The sequence below is a fragment of the Eimeria tenella genome, genomic scaffold, assembly GCF_000499545.2.
Source record: "Eimeria tenella Houghton genomic scaffold, Eth_scaff95, whole genome shotgun sequence".
Classification (NCBI taxonomy): domain Eukaryota; phylum Apicomplexa; class Conoidasida; order Eucoccidiorida; family Eimeriidae; genus Eimeria; species Eimeria tenella.
The window spans coordinates 94490-115411 of record NW_013543472.1 but is presented as its reverse complement, the minus strand read 5'-3'; the positions used below and the strand labels follow the sequence as shown (position 1 = coordinate 115411).

At 53.4% G+C, this 20922-nt stretch overlaps 3 protein-coding genes across 3 annotated transcripts in view; all 3 read left to right on the top strand.

Moving 5' to 3' along the window:
* Positions 1–7931, top strand: part of ETH_00022045 (putative conserved eukaryotic alpha beta hydrolase, related) — a gene marked incomplete at both ends in the record, with an annotated part of 8140 nt that extends 209 nt beyond the window's left edge. Inside the window, 4 exons of the mRNA XM_013378714.1 lie at positions 877–1505; positions 1751–6708; positions 6814–6982; positions 7123–7931. Coding sequence (XP_013234168.1) covers positions 877–1505; positions 1751–6708; positions 6814–6982; positions 7123–7931 — 6565 coding nt within the window. The remainder of the gene's footprint in view (positions 1–876; positions 1506–1750; positions 6709–6813; positions 6983–7122) is intronic.
* A 3210-nt stretch (positions 7932–11141) lies between these two features.
* ETH_00022040 (proline oxidase, putative) lies at positions 11142–14808 on the top strand (the record flags this gene model as incomplete). The annotated part of the gene is made up of 6 exons (XM_013378713.1): positions 11142–11883; positions 12323–12574; positions 12812–13086; positions 13427–13671; positions 13849–14075; positions 14498–14808. The coding sequence occupies 6 exons, from the start codon at positions 11142–11144 to the stop codon at positions 14806–14808; spliced, it is 2052 nt and encodes a 683-aa protein (XP_013234167.1).
* A 2492-nt stretch (positions 14809–17300) lies between these two features.
* ETH_00022035 (uncharacterized protein) lies at positions 17301–20841 on the top strand (the record flags this gene model as incomplete). Its single annotated transcript, XM_013378712.1, has 7 exons — positions 17301–17389; positions 17955–18021; positions 18500–18596; positions 19152–19297; positions 20093–20138; positions 20428–20547; positions 20672–20841. The coding sequence occupies 7 exons, from the start codon at positions 17301–17303 to the stop codon at positions 20839–20841; spliced, it is 735 nt and encodes a 244-aa protein (XP_013234166.1).
* Between the last annotated feature and the right edge of the window lie 81 nt (positions 20842–20922).

Sequence of the window (20922 nt, the reverse complement as noted above, 5' to 3'; positions counted from 1 at the left end):
TCTCCTCCGGGTCTCGCGCCCCGCCCGCCCCGCCACACGAGCCGGCGGTCAAGCAGCAGCGCTTGCCAGCTGCGTTGCTGCTGCTGCTCCTATTGTTGCAGTTGCTGCATCTTTTGAATATTAAGCTTTTTAGTTTTGGCGGCAAATAATTCAACAAATTTGCTGCGAGAGAAGCAGCAGCTGCAGCAGCGAAGACACTGCAGCGCAGTATCGCTCCGCCGCGGCTCCCACCAGCCCCGTGGGCACGGTCCCTAGCAGCAGCAGCAACAACTGCAGCAGCAGCAGCTGCAATCGTTTAAATTGCTGCTACATGAGTCGTGCGCTACTTGGGTAGTTTGTGTGGCCTGCAACCTGAGCAACAGCAGCGGCGACGAGCAAGGCAGACAAACCCAAGACAGCAGCAGCAGCAGCAGCAGCAGCAGCAGGGGTAGTAGCGGCACCAGTCGCGGCGCGGAACCAGTGCATCTTATTGACTAGACAGAGTGTGTCTGCTCACTGAAATAACCAGCAGAAATACCACCACCACCGTCAACAGCAGCAGCAGCAGCAGCAGCAGCAGCAGCGTCGACTGGCTGGCCCACTGGTGAGGCACAGCCCTGCGGAGCCCCCCTGCAGCAGCACTCAGCAGCAAGTGCCGCAGCAGCAGCGGCCTTAATTAGCAGCAAATATCACCCGATGACACAGAGGGAAATAACAACGGCGGGACGATAGCAGGCACTGCTGCTGCTCCCGCAGGCGGTGGTGCAGCAGCAGGCCGCAGCACACAGCAGCAGCAGCAAACAGCAGCAGGCAGCAGCACACAGCAGCAGGCAGTTGCAGGCCACACTATCCAGCAGCGAGCAGCAGCTCACTGCAGCACGCAGCGACACACGGCAGCAAGCAGCAGCGCACAGCAGCAAGTAGGAGAGAGCAGCAAGCCGCAGCGCACAGCAGCAAGCAGCAGCACACAGCAACAGGCAATAGCGGGCAGCAGCAAACAGCAGCAGAAAGGCTGCGGAGGCAGCTCAACCAAGACACGGACTGGAGCGGCTACTGCTGCAGCAGCAGCTGCTGCTGCTGCTGCGTGCTTGTCTCGGGACAGAAGCCAGTAGAGGAAAAGGGGTGCTGCTCTTGCTTTCACTGTGCGCCCCCAGCAGCAGCAGCAGCCGCTGCTGCTGCTGCAGCAGCAGCAGACCAACCAGACTCTAGCGGCAAGCGGGAAGGCAGCAATGCAGTGAGCGACGCCCCTGCCGTTGCCGCTGCAGCAGCAGCAGCAGCAGCGGAGGCGCCGCCAGCTGCCTCTTTTTTGGGTGCTGCTGCTTCCCCTGTGCTGCTGCGGACGGCCCGTGCTGCTCTCGGGTCGCTGCGGTCAGCAGCAGCAGCAGCTTGCTGCCCCTTTCTTCTTATTTATGCCCATGGCAATGGCAGCGACCTAAAAGATGTGCTGCCGCTGCTGCAGCAGACACAAAGCAAGACAGGTGCTGCAGTTTTGGCCTTCGACTACCCTGGATATGGCCTTTCCCAAGGTTTGCTGCTGCATCTTTTGATTGTTGCTGCTGCTGCTTGTATTGTGAATGCCGGCTTGTCGCTGTAGCTACTGCTACCGCTTTGCTGCTGCTGCCGTTTCGCTGCTGCCGCCGTTTTGCCGCTACTGCCGTTTTGCTGCTGCTGCTGCTGCATGGAAGTGGCTGAAGAGGGGCTTGCCCAGCAGCAGCGAACAGCAGCAAAAGCAGCAGCAAGAGCAGCAGCAAAGTGTCGGGTTTGCGCGCAGGAAGAGCCAGTGAAGAGTCTGTTGATATTTGCCTGCAGTCAGTGCTGTCATTTGTGCTGCTGCACCTGCGGTGGCCAGCAGCAAGAGTTGTTTTGTGGGGCTGCAGCATCGGGGCAGGGCCTGTGACTCGTGCTGCTGCAGCATTTAGTGCTGCTTTTCGGCAGCAGCAGAAGCACCAGCATGGGCGCTGCAGCAGGCTGCAGCGCCAGCTGCTCCAAATTGCACACAAGCGGCAGCAACAACAGCAGCAGCAGCAACACAACGAGCACCATGGCTGCGAACAGCTGCAGCCCCGTCTTTTTTTCCCCATTCTCGGCAGCAACTTGTGCGCATCTTCAGCAGCAGCAGCAGCAGCAACAGCAGCAGCCATCGTGCCGCCCAGCTCCGCGACCCCTGAGGCTGTAGTTGCTGCGCAGGTAGCTGCAGCAGCAATGACGAATTGTTCGGGGGCCTGGCGCACGACGAGCAGCAGCAGCAGCAGCAGCAGCAGCAGCAGCAGGTGCTGGAGCGGGGGCGGCTCCGTGAATTTGTACAATCTGGGAGGCATCGTGTTGCAGTGTCCGTACACCTCAATTCGCGCAGCAGCAAAAAGTTTTGTTCCAGCAGCAGCAGCATCTCTTGTGGTGCCGCGGAGTGTTTGGCCAGTTGCTGCTGACCTCAGTAGCCCCAACTTCTGCTGCAGCTGCCTCTTCCTGCATGGGAAGCAAGACGAGCTGTTTTGCTGGGAGCAGACTTGGGAAATGCAGCAGCAGCTGCAGCAGCACCTGGAACGGATACAAAAAAGCGCAACCAGCAGCAGCAGCAGCAGCAGCCGCAGCAGCAGCAGCAACAGCTGCGGCACTTACGATGACTTGACCCAGCCATATGCGTCTTACAATGGCAGAAGAGGCAGCAGGCAGCGGTGCAGCAGCAACTGCAGCGACAGAGGTAGTGGCAGCAGCTGCAGTCTTCCTGTTTTAAACCAGGCCCCAAGCAGCAGCAGCAGCAGCAACAGCTGCAGCTACATGGACAAATCTGAATATCCCCCCTACTTCTGTCTTGGCTGGTACCCACCTGCTGCTTCTCATTGTGTCTTTGATTGGGGCAGAGATCTGCTGCTGCCTATCTCGGCCTTCCTGAAGAAGGCGCATGCAGGTCTGCTGCTGCAGCTTGCTGCTGCACTTCTGCCGCTGCTGCAGTTCCATGGAGACGACACCGCAGCAGCAGGAGCTGCAGCAGAAGCAGCAGCTCCGGGAGACTGGTGTAGCACCGCCCTTGTGCTGCTTCCCGACAGAGACAGGTTGCTGCTGCTGCAAGAGACGCTTCTTGGCGACTCCGCTGCTGCAGTTTCAGCAGCAACGGCAGCAGCAGCTCAGACGAAGACAGAAGCAGCAGCAACAGGAAGAGCTGCTTGCGGCTATTTGTCTCAGTGCCTGCGGAGTGCAGCACTTAGCAGCACTTCGTTTGTGCTGTTTGCTTCCGACGCATTTGCTGCTGCCTGGACTGAGGCCGTGAACTACCACTGCCCTCTCCTTGAGCAGCAGCAGCAAGAGCAGCAGCAGCAGCAGCAACAGCAACAGCAGCAGCAATATGTTGGGAAGAGCGAGCCTCAGGGTGCCGCTCGCAGCAGTCAGCGGCAAAATCTGAAGAGGCGGCTCCCGCTGCTGCTGCAGCAGCATGTCGACACTTGGGGTTTACCAGCAGCAGCAGCAGCTTCGGCTGCTGCGAGGCAGCAGCTGCTGCTGATTGGTGCTGCGCTGCGTCTGTTTGCTCCTCACCAGCTTTCTGGCCTTCAAGTCCAGCAGCAACTTTTGGAGCGGTACCCGTTGCAGCAGCAGCAGCAAGCATCAGCAGCAGCAGCAGCGGCACCGCTGCTGCGTGTCACTCCGCTTTTGTCTGCTGCAGCGCAGTATCTGATGGCAGAGTCTTCTGTGAGCCCCCTGAGTCCTGCTGCAGCAACTGAATTCAGCAGCAGCGGCTGCACGTCAGCAGCAGCAGCAGCAGCAGCAGGAGGCTGGCTGCAAGAGGGCACCAGCCAGGGGCCACTCTCTGCTGGGTCAGAGACGGAAGAAGAGACAGACACAGATGAAGGGGATGAAGCAGCAGCAGCAGCAAATGCTGTTGTGGCTGGTGACATGCTGAATGGCCTCCCGTACAGCAGCAGCAGAGGCAGCAGCAACAGGTGCTCGCACGCCCTCTCGTTTCACCAGCACGAAGTGAGGTGGCTGCAGCGGCAGCAGCTGCAGCAGCTGCTGCATCGACAGCAGCAGCACCAAATGCTACAGCGGCTGCAGCTGCAGCAAATGGCACAGCGGCGGCACCACCATCAGGCACACCCGCATGTGCTGCATCAGGAGCAGCAGCAGCAGCAACAGCAGCAGCACCTGCTGCGGCGCATGCAAACTGCCTACCCGCTGCCTCCCCCAGTCCCACATAATTGGATTTACGGGTCCCCATACGCATCACTTGCAGAGAGGCGGCGACTTGCTCTGGAAGCAGCAGCAGCAGCGTCCAGTGCCGCTGCTGCTGCTGCTGCTGCAGCTGCTGCAGCGGCGTCGCTGCCCCTGTTCGGGTCCGTGGATGGGCTCATGCGCCTCGTCAGCGACCGCTTTGTAGAGTTCTTGTCGCTGCTGCTGCATACTGCGGTGCAGCGAGGCCTCGTAGAGGAAATGAGGGGGCTGCTGCAGCAGCAGCAGCAGCAGCAGCCGTATTCTCGGCAACAGCAGCAGCAGGCAGACGTCATGCTGCCCCAAATACTTGGCTTTATTAAGAGGCTTTATGCAGTCTTGCAGCCCTCGCTAACTCTTGAGGCCGTCTTTGTGAGAGAGCCGAGGCAGCAGTCGCAGCAACAGCAACCCGAGCCGCAGCAGCAGCAGCACCAGCAGCAGCAAGGGCAGCATCAGCAGCAGCAGCAGCACAAAGAGCCTGCTGCGGCGAAATATGTTCTTAACAGCATTTTTGTTTGTGGCATTCGGCTGTCCCTTATTGACATCTCCCCGCTACCCTCGCACAGCAGCAGATACACCAGCAGCTGCAGCAACGGCAGCAGCAGCAGCAGAATCGAGGTCTCACCTAGCAGCAACACGGTAAGCAGCAGCGGAAAACAAGTTGCTGCGCCTATTGGAGGGGTACTATATGCTGAGGCCGTCCCTCTAGCTGCTGCTGCTGCTGCTGCTGCTTCGGCGGGGTTCCGCCTTTTTCAAAGCAGCAGTAACGGCAGCAGCAGCAGCGGAGGCGAAGGCCCCACAAAGACTCCTGAGACGTTGCTGCTGCCGCTGTTTGCTGCCCCGATGCCCAGCATGCAGCTGACGGCTCGGTGGCTGCTGGGGTGTCTGTTCAACGCTGCAGCAGAAGACCCCAAGTCCAGCAGCAGCCCTTGCTCACCGCTGCAGCTGCAGCAGCTGCAGCAGCAGGAGCAACTGCAGCAGGAAGTCGCGAACGAGTTTGCTGCTGAGCACTTAAAGGACCTCAAAAGCCTCTCCAACCTGCCAAACTTTGCTGCACTTGCAGCGCTGCGCCCAGCCTCTCTCGGCCAGCTGCTGCCGCTGCACGGGAACTGCATGCATTCAGCAGCAGCAGCAGCAGCAGCAGGAGCTGCTGCTGCTGCTGCTCCTGCGACGTCCGCACACGCAAACTGCAGCTTCTTTCCCTTTGGGTGGGATCAGCTGCTGCTGCTCCTCTTTGGCTGCCGCCCGCCACAGCACGTGCGGCTGCTCTTTGGGGGCAGTATACAACTGCAGCAGCAGTGGCAGCAGCAGCAACCGCCCAGGTTGTTTGCTCTTCAGGCAAGTGAAGCAGCTGCGGCAGCAGCAGTGCGGGGCCGAATTCTGTCGAATGTGTCTCACCACAACGCTTCAGCAGGCTTGAAGTTACAGGGAGACTTTAATCACTTGCTGGGCCTGCAGCAAGCAGCAGCAGCGGCTGCTGCTGCTGCAGCATCGCATCTTATGCACTGCAGCACGCAGCTGATGATACCCCTCTCTGCTCCAGCAGACCCAGCTTTTTTTCCTGCTGCTGCAGCAAACGCTTCTACGGAAGCGGCGCGTCATGCTTCGCGCGTTTCAGATGTGGCTGCTGCTTTTAATCGGGCCGAAGCAGCAGCTGCTGCAGCAGCTGCTGCAACTGCTGCCTGCAGCAGCAGGAAGACGCCGCAGCCACAAGGCGACCTCGTAGTCACTGGAACTCCGCGGGAGCCAAGCTCATTAGCAGCAGGAGCTGCCGGTGAGGCAGAAGCAGCTGCGGCTGCGGACGCGACTGCAGCAGCAGCTGCTGCTGCAGCTCGTGATGCTGCGGAGCCCACAGGGGCTTCTGCTGGCCCAGCCGAAGGCCCTGAGGTGAATTCGATTCCTGCTGCAGAGCCCGCAGCAGCAACAGCAGAAGCAGCAGCTGAAGCGAACCCCTCAGCAGCTGCCACAGAACAAGACCCGAATCGAGGTTGCAGCATCCCGGCTGTGGGCGCCGAACAGCAGCAGCTACAGCAGACGCCTCAGCAGCGCAAGCAGCAGCAGCAGCAGCAGCAGCAGATGCCTCAACAGCACAAGCAGCAGCAGCCCAGCAGCAATAGGCATGCGCTCTTTTGGCAACCAGCTTTGTTTTTGCCGACCTCGGCGCTGCAAAGCCCGCTCATTGAGGCCTCCTTGCTGCTACAGTTAGGCGGCAGCAGCAGCAGCAGCAAGAGCAGCAGCATGGCCGCAGACGAGCTCGTGGAAACCACGCCTGCTCCATGTTTTGGCTGTAGCTGCCGCAGGAAGCACCGGGGTTGTCAGCTGCTGCTCGCGGAATTTCGGCGTTTGTACACCGCAGGAGGCTCTGCAGCAAGCTGCAGCAGCTGCAGCAGCAGCAGCTGCAGCAGCCGTTGCTGCGTAATTGGAGGGCGGGAGCGCCCTCAAAGCGGCGCAAGGGGCTGCAGCAAAGGCTGCGGGTGGGCGGATTTCTGGGGAGGCGAAGCATCCTCAAGTGCGCGGGCAGAAGCAGCATATGTGAGTGACACTGCAGCAGCAGCAGCAGCGGGAACAGCAGGTGCAGCATCGATGCCCTGTTTTGCTGCTAGTGAGATTTGCTGCGTGTTTGTGTCTTTGCTGCAGCAGCAGGTGGAGGCAGCGCTGGCTTTGGCCCTTGTGCGGCATGAGCTCCAGACGCTCTCCTGCCTACGCTCGGCAGCAGCAGCAGCAGCAGCAGCACACAGCAGCAGCAAACTGGCGAAGCTAGGCCGTCTACTTGCAGAGGGTGCGCCTCTCTCGGGCTGGAACGCAGGTAAGCAGTAACTCTACGAGCTGCTGTTTCTGCTGCTGCAGCTGTGACTTCATGTGTCCGTCCTGCAGCTTTAGCTCTGCCTGCAGAGTTCGGGAGTTTTGATGTATCGCTGCGCTGTACCGTTGCTGCTGCTGCTGCAGCTGTGACAAATGCTGCTCCCTTTTGCTCCGGCGCGGTCGCCTTAGAAAGACTGCTGTTGCACCTCTGGGGCGTGGTGGTACAGCAGCAGCAGCACATAGCAGCAGCCAGTGCTGCTGACCTAGGTGTGCGGCTGCTGCGGCAGCAGCACTGTCGCAATCAGCTGCATCAGCAGCACCAAACAGCTGCGTCGTACGACCCCGTCTCAAGGCTGCAGCAGAAGCAGCAAGCACGGCAGCAGCCAGTTGCTGCAGGGGCGGTTGCTTCAGCAGCAGCTGCTGCAGCGGCAGTGCGCCCACACAGTACGGTTCTTTCCATGCACCCGGCAGCAGCAGCAGCAGCAGCAAGGGCTGCTGCTGCAGACGGTGTTCTCAAGTCCATTCCAGAAGTGACCAATCAGCACAAAATACGCGCAGAGCGCGACGTGTTTGGCCCAGCAGCAACGGAAGATGCAGCAGCGACAGCAGCAGCTGCTGCCGCAGCAGCAGCAGCAGCAGCTGGTGCTGCTGCAGCTGGGGTAACGCTGGTTGGGGAAGCAGTGCAGCAGCAAAAAGGAGCCCAAAGAGTGGCGCCGGGCAGTCGGGCTGTATGTACAGCTCCTTCTATACGTTATGTACGTTCAGTACGCGCTGCTGCTGCTTCTGCTGCTGCTTCTGCTGCTGCTTCTGCTGCTGCAGCTCCCTTTGCAGTTGCCGAAAACCGCCTCCAGCGAGCTGCTGTGTCGCCGTGGGGCGCAGCAGTTGCTGCAGCAGCGGCGCCTGCTGCTGCAGCAGATTGTGCACGCCAGCTGGCTGCGGCAGAGGAGCAGTGAATTGCCTTCTCTTGCTGCTGCAGCTCAACCTGCTGGCGTAGCTGCTGCCGCAAAAGGCGATGCAGCAACAGCAGCTGCAGCAGGCTCAGTTGCTGTCGCTGCTGCAGCGAAGCAGCAGCAGCAGCAGCGGCGCAGGAACATATAAGGTTCCGCAGCGGCAGCAGCGTCAGCGTGCCGTTGCAAGTGCAGTGTCAGCTGGATGGAGCAGCAGCAGCAATTGCTGCTGCTGCTGCTGCTGCTTCGAACGGCGTAAATGGTTTTTTGATTTTGCGTTTGGCTGTCGTCCTATGAGACTAAAGACTAAAGAAAAAGGCAAAAGATTGGCCACCCAGTTACTGCATCGAAGCAGCAGCGGCTTCTGCCGCTGCTGCTGCTGCTGCAGCATTTGCTGCTGCTGCTGCTGCTGCTGTTTCCGTTCAAGCGAAGTAGGGCCGGCTGTAGAGGGCCTCTGTAGCCGCTCAGCTCAGGCAGATCGGAATGTTTCCATCAGCAGCAGCAGCAGCTGCTGCTGCTACTGCTGCTGCGGGGGCTTCTGTTGCTGCCAATGCCCCAGCTACCGACGCAGAGGAAGCAAATGCTGCAGCATGTGATTCGCCTTCTGCTGCTGCGGTAGCCACGCAGGGTACGAAGCCAGCATCAGCAGCAGCAGTGCCGACAGCTTTGCTGCCTGTCACTCTGCTGCTGCTGCAGCTGCAGCACTATCAGGGCCTGAAAACAGCCGCAGGAGTCCCAGCAGCAGCAGCAACAGCACAATCACCAACAGCCACGCAGACGGGCCAAGGGCGATTCCCCGGGCCTCCTCCGAGCCAGGAAAGTAAACCAAGGACATTTCGGTGAACCCTACGCGCTGCCGCAGCACTAGAGGTTCTGCTGCTGCTGCTGCAGCAGAAGGAGAAGCAGCTGCTGCTGACTCGACGCCGCTGCCCTTCTGGGGGCGCCGCTGAGCAGCAGGCCCCATTTTGGGGCCTTCCACTTGGCTTGGAGCTGCTACCTGTGTTACTGCTTCTTCTGGTGCTGTTGCTGCTGTCCTTGCTGCTGCTGCTGCTGCTGCTGCTGGTTTCACGTTATGAAAGATCTACAGTTGCTCAAGTCTCACACATGGAGCAAAGGGGCCAGAACAACCGCCACAGTTAGTTACGGGTTTGCTGCCCTTGGAAATCGAATTAAATAATGAATTTCGTAATTTGCTTTTAAAATGCAGAAAGGAGGACGAAGAAGAGCAGCATGGGACACGCACGGGGAGTAGGCGGGCCCCTGGGACCCTCAACAGCTCTGCTTTGATCTAATATTTGTCCCTAATCACTGATTTGAATAAATAAAACATTTTGATTAATGTTTTAAAGCCATTCACAGATAGAAAACGTGGCGAACACCTCCTGCCCCCAGCCAACTGCTGCAGGCTGTCTTGTGAACGGCAGAGGCAACACAGCAGCAGAAACAGCAGCAACAGCAGCAGCAGCACCAACAGGAATGTCTCATTAGAACTTCGAAATTTTCGGCCTCACATCTAGCTTTGTTACTGCTTCTGTTTCTTCCCATTGCACTCCAGCTGCTTGACTTTCAAGACAACACATCTTCAAGAATATTTCAAAGTAAACACGAGGCCGCCTTTCCTGTCTTCACCCAAAGCAGATCTGTGCCTCTAAAGCAGCTACGAACTTTCAAGTTCAACCACACCTAAGTGCACTTGTTCATATAGCCTGCAGGAGCACACAGAGGGCGCGCCGCCGGACTTGAGTTGGGCCTGGCAGGAGCAAAGTGAAGCATGAAAGCTGCCTTTTGTTGCTGCTTTTTGACCAGTTTCGTACACACTGGAAGATTCGCAAAGGCGCTTAGGTGTGCAGGCATTTTCAGGCTATTTGACGTTCAATTTGTAGCAGCAAATAAGGTGTACAGACACCTAGGTCCAACTACACTTTTCTCAATCCGTCTGCCGCTGCAACGGAAACACAGGCCGACACTTTAGTGCCACTGAATTTGGCTGCGAAAATGGGACTCAGTGACTGCACTGGCCTTTTGAAGTGCAGAATAGAGAAAAGCTTGGAGAAAAAATAGTTCAGGAGGACATAAAGTGGACAAAAAAGCACCTTTTGTTCGGGCCAACCAGCCTGTAAGCCGGCTCGCAAGCAGTGAGGGTTCTTATCCCACCGCTACGCCCCAAAGCAGCATTAATCCTCAACAACTGAACAGCTTTTTTAATGTTGATGCAACTTTTTTGAGTAGGAATTGCTTGGGCTTTTTTCCTGAAGTGAAGATGGCCTGGCCTGGAAACAGCCGGCGCAGCACCAGCCCAGTGTGGTACTTAGTATCTGTTGCGGATTCCGGACCATCCAAAATGTTTATGCATTCGAAAAAGAAAGAAATTCCAACGAAATAGGGCCCTGTGTATCTCTATTCACCCGGTGGAAATAGAAGTCATTCAAGCCGTGGACAGTCTCAACAGCCCTAGCAGTAGAGTAAAAGTCTCAGCGCCGTAGCCTCTGCAAGTCGTGGAAAAGACAGCAAAGGCCAAGATTAAAAATAATATGCGCAACTAATGAATCAAAAAGAACGACGAAGTACGAAGATACAGCCACCCTATTCTTTAAGCCACTCATGGTACGAAATGTAAGGAAGCCAACAAACGCGCTGCAGCTAAAAATTGGAGAATCAGATCGTATCAAATTAAGCAAAATGCAGTTACCGCACAGAATCCAATATGAAAAAGTTTGTTCAAAGCAACAGATGAGAAGAAGTGTAATGTTCTGCCGCAGTGACACACACCGCACGTAGCGACTGCGGTGTAACCGCCCCTGTTAATGTCCCAATCCGTGTTTGACTAAATATAATAAATAAAAATAATTTAAAGGCAGAATTGGAGAAAGATCTTAGGAGGAAGAGGCAAGCCGGTATGTGTGTGTGCACTGTCGTGACCTGGCCCGATGTGCGTGCCTCAACGGCAAAACGTAATCGAATTGCCTCCTCGAAAGCGTCTGTAAATACTTCGGCAAGTAACTACATAGACATAAAATAATAATAATTCTTAGTAAAACGTGTATACAAAGGGAGACAGAGGTTCTGCAACGCCAGCAGCAGCAGCAAACTACCGGTGGCGCCAGTGGTCACCTCCGGGACACTCTGAGAACACCCCCTTTGCGGTGCTGGTTAGTCTACAAATCAGTAGAACTTTTGATTGTAGTGGTCTCTGAGTCCATATATTCTGCTCTGATTATGGCCTTCCTTCCCTGCTGCTTCTCAAGGAGGCTGGCCGAAGCAACAGAAGTAGCAACAACAACAATAACGCAAGGAGCAAGAGCCCTTAGAGGCAACGCGACGGGAATTCGGGCTCTTTGTTACGCAGGCCACACATACGGCAAGCCTGTCTTTGCTTCTGCGGCAGGGCTCACAGAATGCAGGAATGTGGGCCAGCCATTTGGGGCTTTCAGGTTTGCCTACATAGGCGCACTAGTGGCAGGTGCCAGAGCAGCAACAGCAGCAGCATACCATGTGGCGACGCCAGCAGCATCAATTGCAGCAAGCCGCTGGCTCTGCAGTCGCGGCTTTGCGTCTGGAGTAGGGCAGCAATTTATTTTCGCCCCAGGGCAGCAGCGACAGCAGACTCACCCGCAGGAAGAGTCCCATCAGCCGCCGTCGCCAGCTCCTCGGGCGCCGCCAAACCAACGGCAGCAGCAAAAACAGCAGCTGCAGCAGCTTGTATTAACAGGGGATGCAGCGGGAGCAGCAGCCTTGCGTCTGTATAGCATGAGTGATTTGTTGCGCTCCTTGTTTGTATTTAGTTTGTGCCGGCACCATTGGCTGGTTGACAACTGGGAGTCCCTGTTGAATGTTTCTTGTCGCATCTTTGGAAGCCGCGCTGTCTTCGCTTTCATTAGATTTTCTTTCTTCAAAGTCTTCTGTGGAGGAGAAGCTTTGGAAGAGGTTGTGCAAACCCTGGACAAACTCAAGCAGAGAAGTGAGAAAGCTCCCCATATCAGTGGTCCAGTTGTTGGCTAACCTGTCGATCCTTCCTTTCATATTTGCTCCTCTTCTTGTTCGTTTGGTTAGTGGGCTGTTGAGTCCGTCACATTGATCTCTCTCTGTTCGCTTTATTTGCCACTCTGTCCGCTTTTGTTCCTGTTAGCTTTCGTTTATTTGGTTTCTTATTCCCTTGTCCTTGTTGCTGTATCCATTTGTTCTCGTTTGTGTACGTTTTCCTTCTAGGCCTGCATTGTAAACTTGCCCTGCCCCTATGTCCTTCATCTCATCTTTCTCTCACCATGTATGTGTACTCTTGCGTCTCCGCTCTGTTCTGTGTTTCTTTCCCCCTCTTTTTATCTCCCTTTTGTCATTTTTCCTTTATATTTATATCTCTCCTATTTGTATATTTTAATCGGCTGTCTTGTGTTCATCAGACTTGGGAGCCATATTGGATTATGCTGCAGAGCAGCAGCTACCTGGCCTGCCGGGCGCTGCTGTGCGCACTGAAGACCACACTCACAAATTCACCACTGCCGTGAAGATCACAAGAGAAATAATACGTTTAGCAGGAGGGAGAGGGGAAGGTTTCGTCGCAACAAAGGTCACAGCTTTCGGGCCCACAGAACCAATGTTCCTTTTCAACTCGCTGGTGCTGCAAACAGACAAGCTCTTCGCAAAAATTGCAGGTGCATTGAAGCTCTTGCAGCTCCCGCTGCAACTGACCCTTTTGTTTCTGTTGACACTTTTCTTGCTTCTGCTTCCGTCGCTTCAGGCGTTTCTGTTCTTGTTTCTTCGGTTGCATTTGCTAGTGCTTTTGCCGCCGGCTGATGCTGCTAGGTCTCTGCTGTCGTTGTTTTTATTACTTTTGCTCATCTCAAAGACTCTCTTATGCGTCTACTTCTGCATCTTTCGCCATTTCGTAGGCATAGAGGCCGTAGCGTCTAACGGCAGGCCCTATCCGAAGCAGTTAGCAGCAGCGGAAGTTTCGGAAGATCGATTTATCTCCGCATTGACAGCTGAAGGAGTGGGGGCTCTTGAGGCAGAGTCACTTTTCAAGGAGTTGCTGAAACAGCCGGGAGGCAGAAGCAGAAGCAGCAGCAGCCCTAGCGAGAAGAAGACAGTGTCGTACTTTCAGTGGAGCCACAGGGTCACTCCCGACGCGGTCGGCCATGATGGTCCTTTGCAATGCCTGCAGAAGGTGAGATTGTCATCCTCTTAATTGTTTATGGGATGCACAGCAGTACTGGAAGATGCAATTAGACAAAATATTATATAGTAATATATAATACATTGCACTTTGTTATCTCGTGCGGCACTTCGGCAGTAAGAAACAGAGGCAGAAACAACCATCAGTCCTCAAAACCTACACTAAAAGCCGCCATGGCTCATTGAGACCTCGCTGAAGGCTATTCGATGTGCTTGAAAAAGAGTATTGAGCCTATCGCATAGGTTATGACTCGGGTTTACCAAATTATGTTGAAGAGAGAAGTGCTAGGGGGACATATATTTAGCAAATTTCGTTTGTTGTCTGGCTTTAGGTCTTGCCGATATTGAGTGCTGAAGACTTGCTGGTCTACGAAGATATTTGCTCACGCTTTTTTTCTGTCTGCGAATACGCCGCACAGCAGCAGCAGCAGCAGCAGCACCAAAAGCCGACCATGCTGTTGGTGGATGCGGAGCAGAGCACCTTGCAAGCATTCATTCATCTCATAACTGTCCAGGCGCAAAAGAAATACAATTTGGAGAGACCAGTGATTGTGAACACCTACCAGGCGTACCTCACGTCAGCAACTTTTACAGCGGCCCTTATTTGCGTTGCTGCTGTTCTTGCTGATGCTGCTGCTTCTTCCGCTTTTGCTGCAGCTTCTCTTCCGAGTTTTGTTCTTGCTGACTCAGCAGCAGTTTCTGTAGGCCCTTACCTCTTGTGATGGTCTGAGTCTTTTCTGTACTGTGCATGCAGAGATACAAGAGACCGTCTAGAGCGTGATCTGGAGCTATCTAATATTTTTGGATTTGCCCTATCGGTCAAGTTGGTGCGGGGCGCCTATGTCTGCCAAGAGATCAAAGCAGCATCGGAAACGGGGCAGCCCCTGCAGGTATTCAGCGGCATTGAAGGTACACACAAGAGCTTCGACGCGTGCCTTCAGTTCCTACTGCGGAATTTGGACCAAGTTTATGCTTTCATAGGTGAGGCATCCCCGCCTGGTATCGCCGTTGTCGGCCCTTACTTTGGGAGAAACTTTTCCGTGTTGATTGCTTTTTTGGCTGTCTTTGCTCCTCGTGGCCTAGTTTTATCTTTTAAATTCCCCGAGCTCCTTGTAGTCTTCTCTCTACCTGCCTTTTTATGCGTCGTTTTGGTCGTCTGGTGTCTTTTTTCCGTTGAAGGGAGAAATGGATTTTGGTATTAGTGTTTTCTGGGCTACACGACGATGCAGACTTTTACTCGCTAACACTAATATCAAGAAAGCGCATCAAAAGCACGCAAATGGTTTCTGCAACACACGGAGCTGTTCTGCACGAAGCTGTCTTTGACTAGCAACTGGGGCTTGCCTGTGCTTCCCTGTCTGCTCTTTTTGGTTACCGTGCTGCTGCTGGCGCTGTTATTGCAGCGTCCCACAACGCACGTTCTTTAGAACTGGCCGCGAGCTTGCTGAGAGGTGGTGGGGCTGCTATCGAGGCTGACGGATCTTCTCGGAAGGTGGCGTTTGGCCAGCTGTATGGCATGGGGGATGCGCTTTCTCAGGGGCTGTCTTCTGCGGGTTTTGATGTATACAAATATGTGCCCTTTGGGCCCGTGGAAGATACTATTCCCTACCTTCTCCGCAGAGCACAGGAAAATACTGGCATGCTTGGAGGCGCCCAAAATGAAGTCAGATATCTTTGCCATGAAATCACGAGGAGAGTTCTAGGCCGCAAATAAGACCTATTGGCTATGTTATTGTGTTGCTAACTTGCATTTGGGATTTTATCGGCATGCAGCTCGGCGTTTAGTGCTTGGAGGCGGTTCGGAACGGTTTCCAGCAGCTGCAAGAAGACAAACACTTTCCATGCGTGTACCAAAAAAGGCAAACTGGGAAGTATGCCTCCATTTGTTTCGTTTATGCATATGTATGCACTTTAGAAGCATCCAAGCTGCGGCGGTGGGTCGACGGCAGTAACAATATTGCGCACAGCATAGTCTTGCACGCTATTCGCATACGTGCATGGTGCAATGGCACAGCCCAGAGAATGAGTGGAAGTCGTGAATACACGTGCATATGCACGCACCATTATATATGCGATGTGCATATGTGCGTACATGCACCAACGCCTTGCAAGAATTGGGAGGAGGAAGCAGCGGCTACTTGTCAGTTTTCGTGGGTTCCACTCCTCGATTTTCCAATAGCGTTGGCCCTAAAACATTTTTTTCGTCTAGTTATCGGCGCCCGGCATGGGCATACGCCACACGCACTGCACTTACACACGCGCCAAAAAGATTTTAAGGGCAGAGCAACACTATAACACCTTCTTTAACGCTCCACTGATTCCACTAATGGCTGTAGTGGCGAGACAGTGACTACGGCAAGCAGGCGCTTGGTCATGTAAATTCGAAAACGGAGTCAAAAGCTTGCTCATCGAATGTTGTTTCCGTGCACCAGTCGGCATGGAGGCATAAGCGTGTACCAATTTCTGGTAAAAAGGCATTAAAGGTGCAGAGCACTTGCTAGGAAGCGAGGCGTCAAACAGGGACCCTCACCTCCCCTCATTTGATTTAGGGGAGTGGCTCGTCGGTACAGTTGGCTGCAGAGAGAGAACAGTGGCACATTCTTACGCAGTTGCAAATGTGTCACTCTTTTCATTTGGCATTCTACTATCCTGTACTCAGCATTTAGGTACACGGCAGTACGTAATTCTGCAGGCGACACGAGCAATGGAGAATTCTCTGTTGCCATTGTTAATTGGGCGGTGACACGCCTTGTGTACCCCTTCTAGGGAATGGTTCTCTGAGCTGCTGTGCGGAGGGACTGAAATACTACCTCTAAAGTTGGTCCACTTTTTGCCCTACCCTTACAAAAGCTCGAGCACGCATTGCTTCCCACGGGGTTACTTGGCTGAAGCTGTCAAAAAGAAGTAAAGCGCTCCCGGGGAACGACACGAAAATATTGCCGAGGAGGTGCATATGAGCTGCACATTTAGCTGGCCTAGTGGGCCGACACAGCCCACAACGTCTTATTTGTGCGCTGTGTACCAAAGATAAAGAACTGCAGGTGCTCACTGCAACCGAAAAGCTAAATGGATGCTAGACATAAGTTGCTCCTTTTATGGAGTTTTTACTTTTGCCCAATGCGCACTTTTAAATAATATGCTCATTGTTTACGTTTGACGCCGTGCGCATGCTAGGAAGGTACTGCAATGGCACTAGGCCGCATACATAGCACTAACACTGCTAACTGAATGAGGACTTCTACGAGCAACCAGTTGGAGTTATGCACTGATGCGCCTCTCAGGCAGATATACTGTAGCTTTTGAGTTTCTCGGCAATCATTGTTTCTGCTGAAAAGGAGTACTGCAGTTGCCGGTGTGGTGGAGCTGCAGGGAGCATAGTTAAGCTGTTAAACTGGGCGTAGCAGCGGAGAATGAGTGAACAATTCCCCCAAGAGTTAGAGGCCACGTTGAATAATTGTTTTTAAAAGACAAAGATAGCAGAGATATAGACCAGCATAAATGGAGGCAGAGGCACGCCTTTTGCGTGCGTGAGCAGCCGATTCAGGCGCCGTTATGGGCAAGTTAGTGCGGCATTGCCACCATATGCAGCGAATTAAAAGATAATTCAAGGTGAAGTAAACAAAGAACTGAGCATTTTCGGCCGTAAGCGTCCTGAGCTTTCAGCGTGGGAGGAAACACTGGAAATTAAGCCCCGAGCAGCCCGTTGGACTGCAGGTCACTGCCCAACCCGCAGTGGTGGCCCCGCTCCATAAGCCGACACCTAAAAGCCGCCTTGACTGAAGACCGTTCACTGAAGTTGACAACTAGTCAATATTATTTTAGTAAGTAAAGAAATAACGTGTTTATTTCCCAATTTCCACCGCCAATTTCGCGCGAATTGCTGCGGCGAGGTCGTTGCCTGGCCGCCAGACCCTTCAGTGCTAGTCAGGTATCAGAGCACCAGTAGTTCAAGTGGTGCGAAGCCACAATTCTACTATACATAAAATAAGTAGCCAAGCAAAAATATGCTACCCATGCTTCCTGAATGTGTCGCCGAAAAGGTCCCGATGAGCAGCGACGGCAGCAGCAGCTGGGGATGCAGCTGAGACAGGCAGCTCAAGCCACAGTAGAAACAGGAGCGAAAATAGGACTAGGCCCTCTGGGATCTGTTCCCATTTCGCAAGCGGATCCCAGAGGGCTTTGGCGGGGCCGACAGTGGCAGCGAAGATGCCGATCTACAAGAAGGTGACGTTATTGGGTTCGGGCTCATTCGGGAAGGCGTTTCTAGTGATAGAAAAGGGAGGAGATGGGACCAAGTGAGGCACAAAGCTTTACATTATGCGGATACCACAGGTATAGGCAAATAGCATGTGTGGGAAGCAGCGGAGACTGCAGCTGCAGCAGCAACTGCAGCTGGAGCAGAAGGTGCACACTCCCTACGAGCAGAAGCGACGAAACGCTCACTTTGATGCAACAGAGTGTTTAGGTGCATCTGCTTCACTATGTATCGGCGCTTTTTGTGTTTTCCTCTCCGCCTGCCTTTGCCCTACGGCCACTGCCGTCAATTATACACTTGTAATGGTCTAAAGGCTTTTACGGAAGGGCCTCGCAGACACAAAAAGACAACAGAAGCAAAACCAGACGGAAGGGAAATTAGAAAAACGAAAGGAAATATACAAAAAGATAAAATAACAGAGAGACAGAGATATGCATGCAGAGGGACAGAGTTTCACGGGCAGGCAACTGAAACCGACGAAAAGGTAGAGATATGCAGCAGGAAGACGAAAATGAAAACGTATGGACCGGCAGTGGTGGCAAAGCAAGTAAAGATAGACAAGGGCCAAGAGAGTGGGTGGCTGTGCTTTTGGCGTGTATGCGCAGGCTTGTGTTGAAGTCAATAGACATGTCGGGTATGGACGCAGTGGACAGAGAAGAAACCCTAAATGAGGCAAGGGTACAACATTAGGCAAACAAATAAATGCAGTCAGACACAGCTTATGTGATAAATAGCTGAATGAAGGCTGACGACGCCTAGCTACTGTTTGCCGAACAGGCGCCTCGAAACCTTTTCTCTGCTGCCTTTCGTTTTGTCAAATGATGCATTTGCGAAGTGCAACGCCAATAAATATAAATTTTTCTCTGCTGCTGGTTTTGAACGTTCTTGCGCGTCGTCCAGTCTCGCGTTACCATTTTCCCTCCTTTCTATATATATGTATATGTCCATATATATTTTTCTCGGTCCAACGGTCGCATCTTGTGGATCAAAAATTTTTGGTCTGCCTTTCATTGTGTACTTGTCACTTTATCTTCGGCTCCTGCTGCTGCGGTTGCTGATCGTTGTGGCCTTTGTCCCAGGCCAATCCAGTAAGTGCCCACAAGCTTCGTTTGCCTGCCTGCGCCTTCTTCTCCTTTTATTCGCCTGTTAGGTTTTCGCAAGCATTCCTCCTCACCCCTTTATCGTGCGCTATCGCCGGAGCTATATTTTAGAGGACCAACTTTGCATAATAATGGAGCATTGTGCCGGTAGGCTTCTTTTTGTTCCTACCTCACATTTGCCCCTCCTTGCTTCTTGTCCGTCCTCTTTCTGTCATAATCTCTAAGAGGTATGACGCCATGTCATTTTTCTCCGGCCCATTCAACGGTGACTGAGCCTCCATCCTATATTATATACGTGCTTAGAGGTTTGTTCTCGTTGCTGCCGCTGGTTAGGAGGGGATATGCACAAGCGAATTCAGCGCCACCGGAAGCGTAATGAAAGATTTCAAGAGGGCCAAATTGTGTTGTGGCTGGCCCAGGCTCTCCTTGGGCTTAAGCATCTTCACGAAAGACACATACTGCACAGAGGTATACTTTTCTTTCTTCCTTTCGCCATGTTTCTCTACTGCCCCTTGCGCTGACCTTCCTTCAGCTGTCCTGCGTCGATGCTTGCCTCATTGATTCCGTACTCTACCGTATTCTAACCTGAGCCTCTGCTGAAAAGCGCCTGACACCGCTCCTGCGTTTCCCTTTCACCAGCATTTGCCTCGTATTTCGATTCTCCTGCTGCTGCTGCTGCTGTCGCTGTTGATTTCCTTGCAGACTTGAAGCCTCAGAATTTGTTTCTGAATGAGAGAGATGATTTGCTGATCGGCGATTTCGGTATCGCAAAAATGTTGGACTCGACGCACTGCTGTGCAAAGACTACCATCGGCACTCCTTATTACTTTAGCCCGGAGCTATGCCAGGTGTGATAAAAGCAACAGCAAGAGAAGCGACAGCAGCATTCACGACAGTGTACTCAGTGCCTGCATCAGCCGCTGCTCTAGAGCCTCTGCTGTTGCAGCATATTGAAAGCATATGTGACTGCAACTACAAGGTCTACGAGAGCCGCTCTGACAAGTTCCCTCGCTACTGATCATGCGCATCTATCTTATCGATTTCTGCAAAGCTTTGATGCTGTATATGCCGAATTTTGCTGTTGGTTTGGCCATCCTTCTGTGGACTGTGCTTTGCTTCCTGTTTTCAAGTGCCGTCCAGGTGTATGTACGTCTGTTTTCTTTTTCCTTCCAGATATTTCAAACCCAAGAGACTAACTGTACGTGCGTTCTGCCTCTTTGCTGCTGCAGCAACACCAATACTCATTCCCCTCTGATGTCTGGTCCCTTGGCTGTATTGTCTATGAACTTGTACGTTCCAGATGGACAGAAAACGCTCACCAGCAGAGCCGCAGCAACAGCAAAAGCAGTTCAATTACAGTAGCAGCCCATTACTAATTTGGAGCGCCACACCAGAAATAGTGGCAACGCCAAAAACAACACCAGCAAGTGGAGCTCGAGAGCAACAGCAAAAGCACTTCAACTACAGGAGCAGCCCATTACTAATTTGGAGCGCCACACCAGAAATAGTGGCAGCACCAAGAACAACACCAGCAAGTGGAGCTCGAGATGAAAGCGAAGCGTTGCTTTGCGTAAAGTTGGATGGAAAAGTTACTCTGTGTGTCTGTGATGCTTTGCGCAGTGTTCTCTTGCTGTCCCCTTTAGGGCTCAAAACCTAAAGAGCCTTGTGAAGGCAATTTCAAGCACCCCCGTAAATCAGTTTTGGCAGCTCAGAGCTTCTGATTCTATTGAACGTGCAGCGCTGCTGCAGCGAGTGAACAGCAGCAGCAAAGTCATCAATATAAAAGAAGCACCTTGCTTTTGCCTGGCTGCGGCATACACGTAGTGTCTATCCATTAAGTAACTGGCGTTATAGCTGCAGATAGTCTTCCGCATTGTAATGTAGGAGCCTTCGTACAGATGATTATGTCTGTGCTGCTTCTGATGCTGCTGTTGGGGTCCGCTTTACTACTGAAGGCGCTGTTCGGGTGTCCTCGCAGGTGCCTGCCGTCCCGTCAGTCTATTCGGCAGAGTTAAGGCAACTAGTAACCGATATGATGCAAAAAGACCCCAGCCGGCGTCCTACAGTCCGGCAAATGGTGACGCTGCCTTTTATTCAGGTGGGTTTGCCCTCAGCTGTGACGCTGCGGTTCCTCCAGGCATTTCTTCACTTTCTGTAGCTCGCACACTTCTGCGGGGTCATCAGGTACTGTCCCTGACTTTCCTGTATGCTTGTCTCGATAGGCTGCCATACGCGAGATGATAGACAGAGCCTCTTGCGAATCGCGCACGCGCTCTCAGACCGCATCTCTGACTGCCAAGTTGGAGACACCAGTAGGCAGGCAAAGGTGAAAGAGGCACACTCGAAGCAAATTAGCCCATGCGAGATGCACATACACCCCAACTCCTGGTAATTGACAACTCTTTTCGTGCCTAAGGGCTGAGAAACATTGTCTGTCTACATGGCTAGGCAGCTCTGAATACTGTTACGTGAA